This window comes from Podarcis muralis, chromosome Z (assembly GCF_964188315.1).
Source record: "Podarcis muralis chromosome Z, rPodMur119.hap1.1, whole genome shotgun sequence".
In the NCBI taxonomy this organism is placed as follows: domain Eukaryota; kingdom Metazoa; phylum Chordata; class Lepidosauria; order Squamata; family Lacertidae; genus Podarcis; species Podarcis muralis.
Genome location: NC_135673.1, coordinates 8393543 through 8405270, shown reverse-complemented (window position 1 = coordinate 8405270; position 11728 = coordinate 8393543). Strand labels below are relative to the sequence as shown.

Sequence of the window (11728 nt, the reverse complement as noted above, 5' to 3'; positions counted from 1 at the left end):
AAGCTGTCATCAGCACATCATTGTCCCATGACAAAATAACTGCCTTTTGCTATTTCAGGCCCTTGATCCATTTAGCTCAATGTTCAACACTAACTTGCAGAGACTCTCCAGTATTTCAAACAGGGGATACTGGGGACTGAATGTCGGAACAACTGCATACTATGTGTGTGCTCTGCCAAGGTATTTTGGCCCTTCCCTGAATACATAGGAACAAGTGGCTTCATCACATAATGACCCACCTAGCTTAGGACTGTCTACATTTGCTGGCAGAGACTCTCCAGAGATCTTTCCCAGTCCTTATCTGGAGATGCCAGGGTTGAACCTGGGATCTCAGCCACTAAGCTATGGTCTTTCCCCTTCAATTCACTGCTGATAAATGATGGCTCTGTACCATTTTGAGACTTTGCCTCACCTTTAGAATAATTTGGTGCAGGAGACTAGTACTTCCTCCATCACCATCTATACTATTGACTGTCAACATTGCTCCATGATCTCACAAACAAGTTCTTCCAAAACCTTTTCCAGGGATCCTTTAATTCAGGGGTGGGAAATCTGTGGTCCCGCACATCTTTGCTTTCACTGGCAATGCAAGGAATTTAAATGGAGACTGCCTGCAATTTTCCTGTCATTGCTATGGTACACACACACGTACACACACACACACACACACACACACACACAATGCGGAGAGGCCTGTATACACCCATACCCCTTGAATGTACACCAAACAATATGACACATTAAAAAAAAAAGACTCAGAGATTTCTGTAAAAGTAAAATTGTGCTTTTATTTAATTTTTTTAAAAATGTACAATCAGACACTGTCCTGCTGTGTTTTGGAAAGCATGGATTGTTTAAAAAAAAACCTTGATGACAAAAAACTTAGCTTATTATTATTATCATCCTTTTCTTTTCTTTTCATTTCTTTTCATTATATTAATAATATTAATCTTAGGATGAAATGTTTAAATAGGGCTGCTTTCTTCCTTGCCCTTTTCTATATCTGTGTTTTTTAAAAATATATATAGAGAGAGGTGGATCCAGACTTGCAGTGCAATCTCCACCATGCCTACTAAGAAGTTAGGTCCTCCTTCTTTGTCTCACTGTTGCCCTTTTCGAACTCAGCAGGGAGGAGGATGGGGACAAAACTAGAATGTCATTGGCTCTGGTGCCACCTACTGTTGCGCACTCTGCCATCCACCCTACCAATCCAAATGTGCACCAGCCACCACTACTCCCAGGTGAGTGGAGATAGGGTTGCACCTTTAGTCATGCTTGGAGTAAACCCACTGAAACCAATGGAACTTCAGTTAGTCATGGAGAAGTCTGGATCCAGTCTGTATATATAGGAAAAGCTTCCAGATCATCAGCTAATAAAGCTCAAGGATGGCTAATAATGATCACAATAATAATGTATATATTTTGTGTGTGTGATTCTGTGTGTGAATATGCCAGATTGTGTCCTCTTCCCTGACATCCCCTCCCCTCCCCGCTTCCCTCCCTGGCGATTGTCATCTTTGGTGCAAAGAAAGCCAGCTACAGATAGGGGGAAAAGGATGCTCAGTTGAGCACGCTACGTTTTGAAGAAGCCTTTCCCACCCCCAATAAAAAATGGTCAAGGGAGCCAAGGTTACGTCAAGCAACACTGATGCTTTGGTAAAGTTCCCATCTCCATTTCTAATCTCCCTTCCCCCAAATTTCTGGAAAAACAAACAAACAAGCAACCATTCTTTTTCTTTCTGTCAGCCAACCCCGTGGAGGATTCATGCTCTCTTTCGTCTCCCTTCAAGATTCCTAAAGCTGTAGGGTCTCAGTTTCATCTCTGCAAACTGGATGGAGTGCTCATGACCTTTCCAGTGGAACCAGTTGACACCCTGCAAAAACAGAGGCAAGAACGGAAGGTTGATATAAATGAACGGGCGAACGCAACTGTTTACTAGCTATTGTGTGCAGTTAAGAGTATCAGCTACAAGCCATGGCATCCCTGGTTGAAATGCCATCATAGCCATTAACTGACATATAAGCTACGGGACAAGGGTAACTGTGACTTTAAGGATGAATGGGAACCCTTTACAAAGTATCTGAAGACGCAACAAAGCGAACTGGACTCCTTGGCAGGTTTTGAATAAACATTCACAAACCTTTTATATTGATAATAATTAGCTAAATAGTTTGAGGATCTATACAACTTTGTAACATGCAGAAAACAGCATTCTTAGAGAAACCAAAGACTGGAACTGAGGGAAGTTGGGGGGTGGGGTGAGGGATGGTTGGTTTTTGTGTGGGAGGGGGGGAGGGAGGAAAAATGGGGGGTGGGAAACAAGGATGATATGTTTTTGGATAATATGTCTTGTTATAATCTTGAATAATTTTTATTTATTTTTTTAAAAAAGAAATGCCATCATAGCCATCAATTCTATTGGTTGATATTTATTCCTAAGCAGTCCTCAATAGCAATGGTGGGAAACCTCAGACTCAAGGGACAAAATGTGGGCTTCCAGGGCTTCCTATGTGGCTTTGGGACTTTCCCCACACCGCATCTTCTTTCTCTGGGCCTCCTTTAAGTGCCTGGAACTGTGGCAGTGCTGCCTGCCTGCTTGTCTAATCAGAGAGTAGGTACCATGTAGGCAGGGATGCCAGAGAATTCCAACAGAAACAGGAGGAAATGGGCTTTGCACTGCTGGAAGCATTTAAGCAAAGCTGAAAATATAGCCATCTGGTGGGGCTGATGTAGCTACACCCTGAACTTAGCTCAGTGGGATGTTCAGGGTTTCTTTAGCCTTGATGTAATGATTCACCTTGTTTTACTCAGTATACACCCATTGAAATTAATGGATCTAAGTTCAGTGAGTAAACATCAAGGGAAAATCTGCACCTGATGCCTTGGGGGACATCTTCAGGAGAAGAGAGGGCTAAGGAGGAAACACTACACAAATGCAGCATGGAGTCCCTAAGGCAGCCAGGTGGCATCTTGTATGCCTCCTTCTGGGAACTCCTGCAGCCAAGCTGGTGCCAAATGTAGTGCTATGCTTTCCTTTTGGACCACATCAGAGAGGCCGAGAAGGGAGCACATTGTAATCAGGACAGCCCAGGACCTCCATACACATTGCCCAGGCTAGTGCCCCAGAGAGGGCAATGCTAACACAGCAAAAACAGCAAGGAATGCATCATTTATGAGTCTCTTCAGCCACAGCAGGCACTACAATTATCCAGCAGTTTTGACTTCACCCCCAGAGGCGCACTGCATTGTCTCTTGATGGAGACAGATGCCAACAAAAAGTTAGTGTTATCCATTAATTTCAATGTATACTCTGAATAGGGCTAGCACTGGTAGGACAACCTCCCATCTCCACTTCTAAGCTCTGCAAGGTGGCGACTTGCCCACTTGTACCCTGCATGACAAATGCAATGTACAACAACTTACCTGGCTGTGGTTGTTGTCCCCATATCTACCCATCAGGTTAACACGGTGGCAGTTCTTGTACCAGAAAGCTCCTTTGTATGATAAAGCGCAGTTAGTAATTGCTGAATCATGGTCCTTGTCGTGGGTGGAAAAGGGGCGTGCATTGTGATAGGTCATGGAATCGCCTGTGTGATGGAGAAAAAACATAGCTGATTTTTAGGTTGTTGCTAGCAGGAACTGTACTATACATTTTTGTGACCCGAGGTGAAGGGCAAAATAGTATGTCTCCTCTTCCTCATTCCAAATACAAGTGGCTGCTGGCTCCTATTGGCACCTGTAGGGTGGAAGTCTGGGAGCCCAACAGTAGATGGCACTAGAGTCAATAACAGGTGGAGACAACTATTCCTAGTTTTTAATCCACCCTCTTCACTGCTGAGTTCTAACAAGGGCAACACTGAGACAAAGGAGGAGGAAGACCACAGGCAGGGCCAACCTTTGAACAGGTAGGAAGGCAGGTAGGTGGCTTGGGAGAGGAAACTGGTTGAAGAAGAAGAGTTTGGATTTGATATCCCGCTTTATCACTACCTGAAGGAGTCTCAAAGCGGCTAACATTCTCCTTTCCCTTCCTCTCTGCGAGGTGAGTGGGGCTGAGAGACTTCAGAGAAGTCTGACTAGCCCAAGGTCACTGCATGTGGAGGAGAGAGGACACGAACCCGGTTCACCAAATTACGAGTCTACTGCTCTTAACCACTACACCATGCTGGCTCTCTTGAGCAGCCCTGACTGGTTTTAAGAAAGAAGGCAGGTAGGTTGGAGCTGACTGAGGGGGAGTTCAGGGCAGTGGTGTAGTGTGGGAGGGTGGGGGGGGGGCATGGCTCTTGGTGCTTTTTTTTTGAAGGTGCACAACCAGACTCCCTCATTGAAGGTGCACCCGGGCCAGGCCTTCAGGGTATGGGTGGTGGCAGCACCTCCTTCTCTTTATGCACAGGAAAGGGATGCCCATGCATGCCCCACACCTAGGCTGGCCGACAGGGAGGGGGAGGATGCAGTTACCACCACCACCACCCACCACAGAGGGAGGGTGAGTGTGTGACCCAGGGGCGGAAGTGGTGGAGAGGACATGGCAGCATTGTTGCCCCTCTCCTCCACTGGGCTCTGGCACATGAGTGTGCTCCCTGCACCACTTTGCAAGGCTGGGATCAGACAGTCCTACCTCAGCCTTGCAATGCTGTGTAGGGCTGCCAGGGCTGTGTGAGTGCACCCTTCAAACCAGTCTGATTGGACTGATTTGAAGCAGCACCGAGGGTAGGGCTGATGCAGCAGCAGTGGGCTCCCTCTGCGCTCTGCCCCCGCGTCCCGCTGAGCACTTCACATATGCCCCAGGCAGTGGTAGCATAGGCTCTGCTGCTGGTTCAGTGGGTTCTACTTGCTCCAATGGACTTGACTCCACCCAGGAGCACCTCCAAGAGACCTTTGGTTGTCCACTGCTGGAACCAGAAAGTTGTAGTAGATGGGCCTTTGCTGTGTTCCAGAAGAGTTGTTCTTATTCCCACTTAAGTTCTTTAGATGCATAAGGTGGGTGGGACTTTTGACAATGCGACAACCTCCTCCACTATACCTAAGGTCAGTGGGCTAGCTTAGGTGGCACAGAGCAGATAGGTTTAGGAGGAAAAGAGCAGAATGCTGCTGTTCCCTGGCATTTACCACCTGAAGTAGCTGCCCCACTGCCTAATGATAGTGCCAGCCTGGTTTGTGGAACACAAAAGAAAGACTGATGTCATGCGGGCAGAAACAAAGAGAACTGTCTGAAGTAGTGATCTGAGTGAGCCCTTCCCCATATTGGAAGAAATCTGCAGAGAAATACTCATGAATTTCTATGATGAGGTTTAAATAAGTGAAGAAATAGCAAACTAATGGTGGAATTGTGAAGAACTAAACTTTATATTTATTTATTTATTGGGGGCGGGGACTGAGAGAATCAGAAATGGACAGATACATCCATCTGCTTTGCGGGGGTGGGGGGTTTACAATATTTCTAGTCTGGTGGCCACTGGCATTTTCCACCCCGCCCCTAGCAGGCTTCAAAACAAACCTTGGAAGGGTGCATATGGTTTGCATTATAAAGTTACCTATCTCTGGGGATTCTCAGAACAAACAGACCCATGGAGAATAGCACACATGACTAACTTGCATCTGCTAATTCCAACGGGGCCTGCTCTGAGTTGAATTAGCTGGTCACAACTCTTCTAGATTCTTTACTCCCTTTCTATTGAATGTGTTTTGTTTTTGTTGGGAGATCATCCAGCTCATTCCAATACTGGTTCCAATATAAGGGGTTGGGACGGGGGGGCAAAAGAAAGTACTGGAAGGAGCCTGTGGGATTTGGCCTGCCATCTTTGCAACAAAGCAGATGTGGTCTTCCAGAACATTTTCCATGCTTTGTCACACAATGTACAGCTTGTTATGATGGGGAACCGCTAAGCACATTCTTGGCATCTTGACCCATCATGTTCCTTCTTGTGTAAGCCATATTCAGGACAGGTACTTAGAGCTTCAAGAGAGACATTGCTGGGCTCAGGCTGTTTGTTTACATTCCAAGACTGAAAAAACAGCAAGTTGCTCAGCACCAGGTAGATTTAAAATGGAAATGACACACAGAAGCAATGTTACACAAAAAGGCCCATAATCCCTTGCAGGAAACAAAGGTATCCCAATGCAACCCATTTTAACCCTGTGTTAAATTGATGGACAAAAATAAAATAATGCTCCTTCTGGGGGTGGGGAACTCTTTATCAAGAAGTGCTCAGCCACCACTGGCATCAGCTCTTAAATGCATTGTAAGAACCATAAATGCCAGAACTTGGGCTTGGATTTGGGTTTGTTCCCCCCCCTTTCCCCCCCATGCATACGGTAAAGGTAAAGGTACCCCTGCCCGTTTGGGCCAGTCTTGCCAGACTCTAGGGTTGTGCGCCCATCTCACTCTAGAGGCCGGGAGTCAGCGCTGTCCGCAGACACTTCCGGGTCATGTGGCCAGCGTAACAAGCTGCATCTGGTGAGCCAGCGCAGCGCACGGAACGCCTTTACCTTCCCGCTGGTAAGCGGTCCCTATTTATCTACTTGCACCCGGGAGTGCTTTCGAACTGCTAGGATCATAGAGCTGGAAGGGACCCAATTGGTCACCTACTCCAAACTTTTACAATGCAGGAATGTTGTAAATCACCTTACAAACAAACAATTGCAGAGGCTTACAAGTTATTCTGAGGCTAGCACACAAACCCACCTGCTGTGCCACTATATCCTTCCACTTTCAGCCGGTAGCGAGACCTGGCATCACCGACAAAAAACTTGTCATAGAGGGCATAGGCAGTTTCTCCATGGTCACGCAAATCCACCCGCAGCTCATACTGGCCCTGGGAAGTGATTTTGTGGAGCTTGTCCAGACCTATAGGGAACAATCAAGAACATTGGAACAAATGTATGGTTCTATACTTAGGCAGGAATTAAACGGCTGCAGAAATATTAGATGGGGGACACCTCAGTTGTCAGTAGTACATGTGAAAAGGATCTAGAGGTGTCAGCAGACCACAAGCTTAACATGAGCCAACAGTGTGATGCAGCAGCAGAAAAAGCTAATGCTATTCCAGGCTGCATCAACATAACTATAGTATCCAGATCAAGGGAAGTCATAGTATTGCTGTAGTCTGTCTTCGTCAGACCACACCTGGAATACTGTGTCTAGTTCTGGGCACCACAATTTAAGAAGGATATTGACAAGCTGGAAGGTGTGCGGAGGAGGGCAAACATGATAATAAAGGGACTGGAAACCAAGCCTTATGAGGAATGGCTGAGCGAATTGGGTATGTTTAGCCTGGAAAAGAGGAGTCTGAGAGGAGATATGAAAGCCATCTTCAAATATCCAAAGGGCTGTCACATGGAAGATGGAGGAAGCTTGTTTTCTCCTGCTCCGGAGGGTAGGACCCAAACCAGTGGCTTCAAGTTACAAGAAAGGAGAATCTGGCCAAACATCAGGAAGAACTTTCTGGTGGTAAGAGTTGTTTGATGGTGGAACAGACTCCCTTTGAAGGTGGTGGCAGTGCCAAATATAGGCTGGTGTAGGTGGTCCTCCTGCACAGGGCACCAAACCAAGGGCACAGTCCTTTGTGCAATGTGAAGGGACACTTGTTAGTCACGTACCTAGCCAGAATTCACCATTGGGATTTCCAAATCCAGCCTCATAAGTCCTCCAGTTCTGGTAGAATTCCTGCTCTCCATTCTGCCTTCTTAGAAACACCTAGAACCCAAAAATAAACATTGCTATTGTTATAAACATTGCTATAATAGGACAGTGGCAGACAGCATGTGTATTTATATACCAAGTGCTGCCTGTGGTGTGTGGCTGGTGATCTCCAGACCCTCATGCAAGAATCTTTCCCAATGCTGCTCACCAGCCGTTGCTCAGAGACACCATGAACTGAACCTGGAGCCTCTTGAACGCAAAGCCTTTGATAGACAGTTTATGCACCAGACCAGCAAACACAGGAAACCACTTTATACTAGACCTTTCCAAATCCCAGACCCTGAAGTAGATTGGGCTGATGCAGTCTTCTTGAGTTGAGGCAGTCCTGGATCACCCCTAGGATCCTGCCGCAATGACAGTGACTCTTACTTTCCCCCCCATTCCATAATGTTTCTTTCTTTTTTATTAAATATTTTCTTGGTTTACAAAAGTACATGCCTTGTCTCCTTTTTCAGGTTGTACAGTCTTTCTTAGAGATCAGTTATGTTTGTTGTGAGACATTAGTGTTGGGTACGGTATAAGGTTGGGGAAGAAGAAGGGGTAGAGGAGGGGTAGGGTGGTAAGGCTTAAATTCTTTTGTATAGTGTACTTGTGGGGTTTTATGTCCGCCTCAACTGGGTAGGTTCTCTTTCTATTTGCTTGTTATATTTCCTTGGTAGTGAGAGGTATTGGGGGGTTGGTTGTCTGTGGTTGGTTGTCTGCTGTTGTCTGCAGTGGGGTTTGTTTGCATTTGTGAGGGAGGGGAGGGCTTGTTGGGTCAGGTAAGGCAGATTGATTTGTATGCTTTCAGTGGATTCTTGTTGTCTTGTTGGGCTGTGTATGTGATAAAGGGGAGCCATACTGGGGTGAAGGCGTCCTCTTCTATTTGTCCCCATGTCAGTTTCAGTTTATTGGTTAGCTTTTCTAGTAAGGTCATTGCCCATACTATTTGATACCATTGGTCCATGTTTACTCCTGACAGGTCTCTCCAGTGCCTGACTATGAAGCTTCTGGCTGCTCAGAGTACAGTGACTCTTAAAGGTAAAGGGTAAAGGGACCCCTGCCCATTAGGTCCAGTCATGGCCGACTCTGGGGTTGCTGCGCTCATTTCGCTTTATTGGCCGAGGGAGCCGGCATACAGCTTCCGGGTCATGTGGCTAGCATGACTAAGCCGCTTCTGGTGAACCAGAGCAGCGCACGGAAACGCCGTTTACCTTCCTGCCGGAGTGGTACCTATTTATCTACTTGCACTTTGATGTGCTTTCGAACTGCTAGGTTAGCAGGAGCAGGGGCCAAGCAATGGGAGCTCACTCCGTCGCGGGGATTTGAACCGCCGACCTTCTGATTGGCAAGTCATAGGCTCTGTGGTTTAACCCACAGCGCCACCAGCGTCCCATACAGTGACTCTTACTAGAGGGTAAAGAAGAGATGTGTGTTTATGCTATCAGCAGTACATGTTCAGCAGAAAGCACAAGGTCCAGAAGTCAAGATTCCAAGGTGGGTGGGAAAGCAAGGCAAGAGGTTAATAACTAAACAGAAGTTTTGAATATTGCAAGGCAGTTTTCATGTAACTCCCACCAAGCTTTTAAGTATGAGGTGGGTAGAGCTCATGGACAATACTCTCTTGCCTTATGTTTCTGCCACATTAACACACACACACTCCACATGGGTGGGTGCATCTGATCTCACCTGAAAGAGTGGCACCTGCTTCTCACCAAAAACACTGTCTCCTCCCCTCTGCTTCCAGGATTGAAGCCATGTCACCTGTGTACTTCTGTTCAGGGCCTCCCTCTGACTGGTCAAAATCTTCCCCCCTCCCTGATGAGGCTCTGTGTTCCATAGGAGGATCATAGGCGGGAGTTGGCAGATCTGCTTCCTCCTCTCCAACATCTAGAGACTCAAGGAGAGGACCTCCCTTCTCCAATCCTGGGTGCCTGCCAGCCCCTCATTTACTCCTCCTCTTCCTCTCATCAAATCATGCTAGGTCCCTCTGGGGTCAAGGGGTCTTGAAGACCCACAGGTCAAATAAGGTCCACTTGGTCCGGCAGTGAAGAGAGGGGGGAGAAGGATACAAAAATGCACCCTCTGTGCAAACATCTCCCCCTCTCCTCTCACCCCCAGCCAATTACATGTTAATTGAGTTTGAAAATTTGTCCATCAAGTTCAGTATCATCTACACTGACAGGCAGTGGGCTCCCCAGGGTTGATCAACAATTCTACCTGGAGATGCTAAGGTCTGAACCTCAACACCACATGCTCTCCCACCGAGCCAAGCATCCACAAATCCATTTGCCGTATCACCAGGAGCAAGAGTCTGCAGCATGCAGGAGACCCAGTGCTACAAAGGACCCTAATCTGGATGTATTGTCTCCACTGAAGCTTTTGAGCAAGTAAGAAGCAGCTTCCAGGCAGTGGGTAGAGACTTGGACTGTTTCTTAACTTTCCCCATTCAATGCAGAAAGGGAAGAAGACTCTGCTTCTCTCCCATGCAAGAAGATGGGAGTAGATTGGTTGTAGCTACAATAATGGCTGGTTGCTACCTATTGTGCGGAAAGGTAGATAAGTAATTAAGTACGTAGAGTAGTACAAATACTCACAATCCATCCACCTCCATCAGAACTCATGTCGCAGAACACCTCTGTAGGCTGAGACTTGTTGCCATTTAGGTAAATAGTGTAGAGGCCAGAGGCTGTTTCTCCATTCAATAGAGCTTGGGAGCAGTCTCTGGGGTAAGGATACAAGAGTCCAGCTGCAGCAAAGGGGAACAAGCAAATAATCACTACTTGAGTACCAGCACTTGTTACCGAGAAAGCAGTGGTGAGTGGTGCCTATTGAGCCTGACACGGAAGAAGGCAGGTAGAGGTGGAGGCAGAGCCAACTAATTCTAGATTTGTCACCATATTCCTCCCTGCAGAGTTCTACAAGAGCAACACCCAGGCCCCATTCACACTATACATTTAAAGTGCTATGATACCACTTTAAACAGTCATGGTTTCCTCCAAAGAATTTTGGCAACTGTAGTTTTTAAGGGTGCTGGGAGTTGTTAGGAAATCCTCAATCCCTTCCCAGGGCTACAATTCCCAGAGCACGTAAACAATCAATTCATATTCACTGGGAACTCTGGGGGTTGTGGCTCTGTATGAGAATAGAGGGTGTCCCAGCGACTCTCAGAACCTTTAACAAACTATTGCTCCCAGAATTCATTGGGGGAAAACTTGGCTGTTTAAAGAGCTATCTAGTCTGATCCCCAGCAATGCAGGAACCACAGCGAAGGAAACATAGTGCTTTAACTGTATGGTGTAAATGTGGCATGACACTAACTAAGAGGAAACTGGCATAGGCAGTTTGATCCTCTGGAGAAGATGTAAGTAGAAAATCAGGCTGCTAGGGGCTGTCTGGTGGCACATGGAGGTTAGGGGTGCAGTGTCCCATTTCTTTCTTGACCTCTCTTGAAAGAAAGGTGTGATTTTGTTAGGCTCAACAAAGATGTCAAATTCTGACCACCATGACAACATTTACGATAAGCATAGGAGCCAATTTCTAGGGGCCATGGAGGTTTCAGTCCCTGCAATAAAATATTTGAGGGGGCTGCCCCCCCCCCAAGTTGATGGTCATTGCCATTCAGATGTTGTGTGTGCACTGCATCATGTGATTGATTATGCAGGATGGGGCTTACCTGCCCCCCTCCCATATTTTATTCAAGTTGGCACGCCTGACACTGAGGCAAATCATTCCTACATTTGAATGTGGAAGTACAAGGGTCCACACAGCAGAAATTGTGGCTGCTCCACATCTTCCCTGGTCCTTCTCCTGCTGTGTTACCTGAAGCTAAGCCATGGTTTGGCTCAGCAGTATGTATGAACCATGCATCATGATTTGTCTCCCTCCAGACAAACCATGAGTGGTACGCCAAGAACAACTCATGACTATAGCTTGTTGCTTAAGGGAAAACATGGGCCCAGGTTCAGACCATGGCTTAGCTCCTGGTAAAATTGGAGCACAAAGATTGGGGGAGGACTGAGAAACCACCCTTCCCCTTTGAGCTGCCT

The 11728-nt window shown here is 46.7% G+C and overlaps 1 protein-coding gene across 4 annotated transcripts in view; it reads right to left on the bottom strand.

The window, feature by feature from the left end:
• Positions 1 to 762: 762 nt before the first annotated feature.
• Positions 763 to 11728, bottom strand: part of TNC (tenascin C) — an 85296-nt gene continuing 74330 nt past the window's right edge. For all 4 annotated transcript variants that reach the window (XM_077922697.1, XM_028714502.2, XM_028714504.2 and 1 more), the window contains 5 exons: positions 10277 to 10428; positions 7598 to 7694; positions 6684 to 6845; positions 3425 to 3588; positions 763 to 1874 (listed from right to left, as the gene is read on the bottom strand). In XM_077922697.1, the coding sequence (XP_077778823.1) occupies positions 1764 to 1874; positions 3425 to 3588; positions 6684 to 6845; positions 7598 to 7694; positions 10277 to 10428 (686 nt within the window). In that variant the 3' untranslated portion in view covers positions 763 to 1763. The remainder of the gene's footprint in view (positions 1875 to 3424; positions 3589 to 6683; positions 6846 to 7597; positions 7695 to 10276; positions 10429 to 11728) is intronic.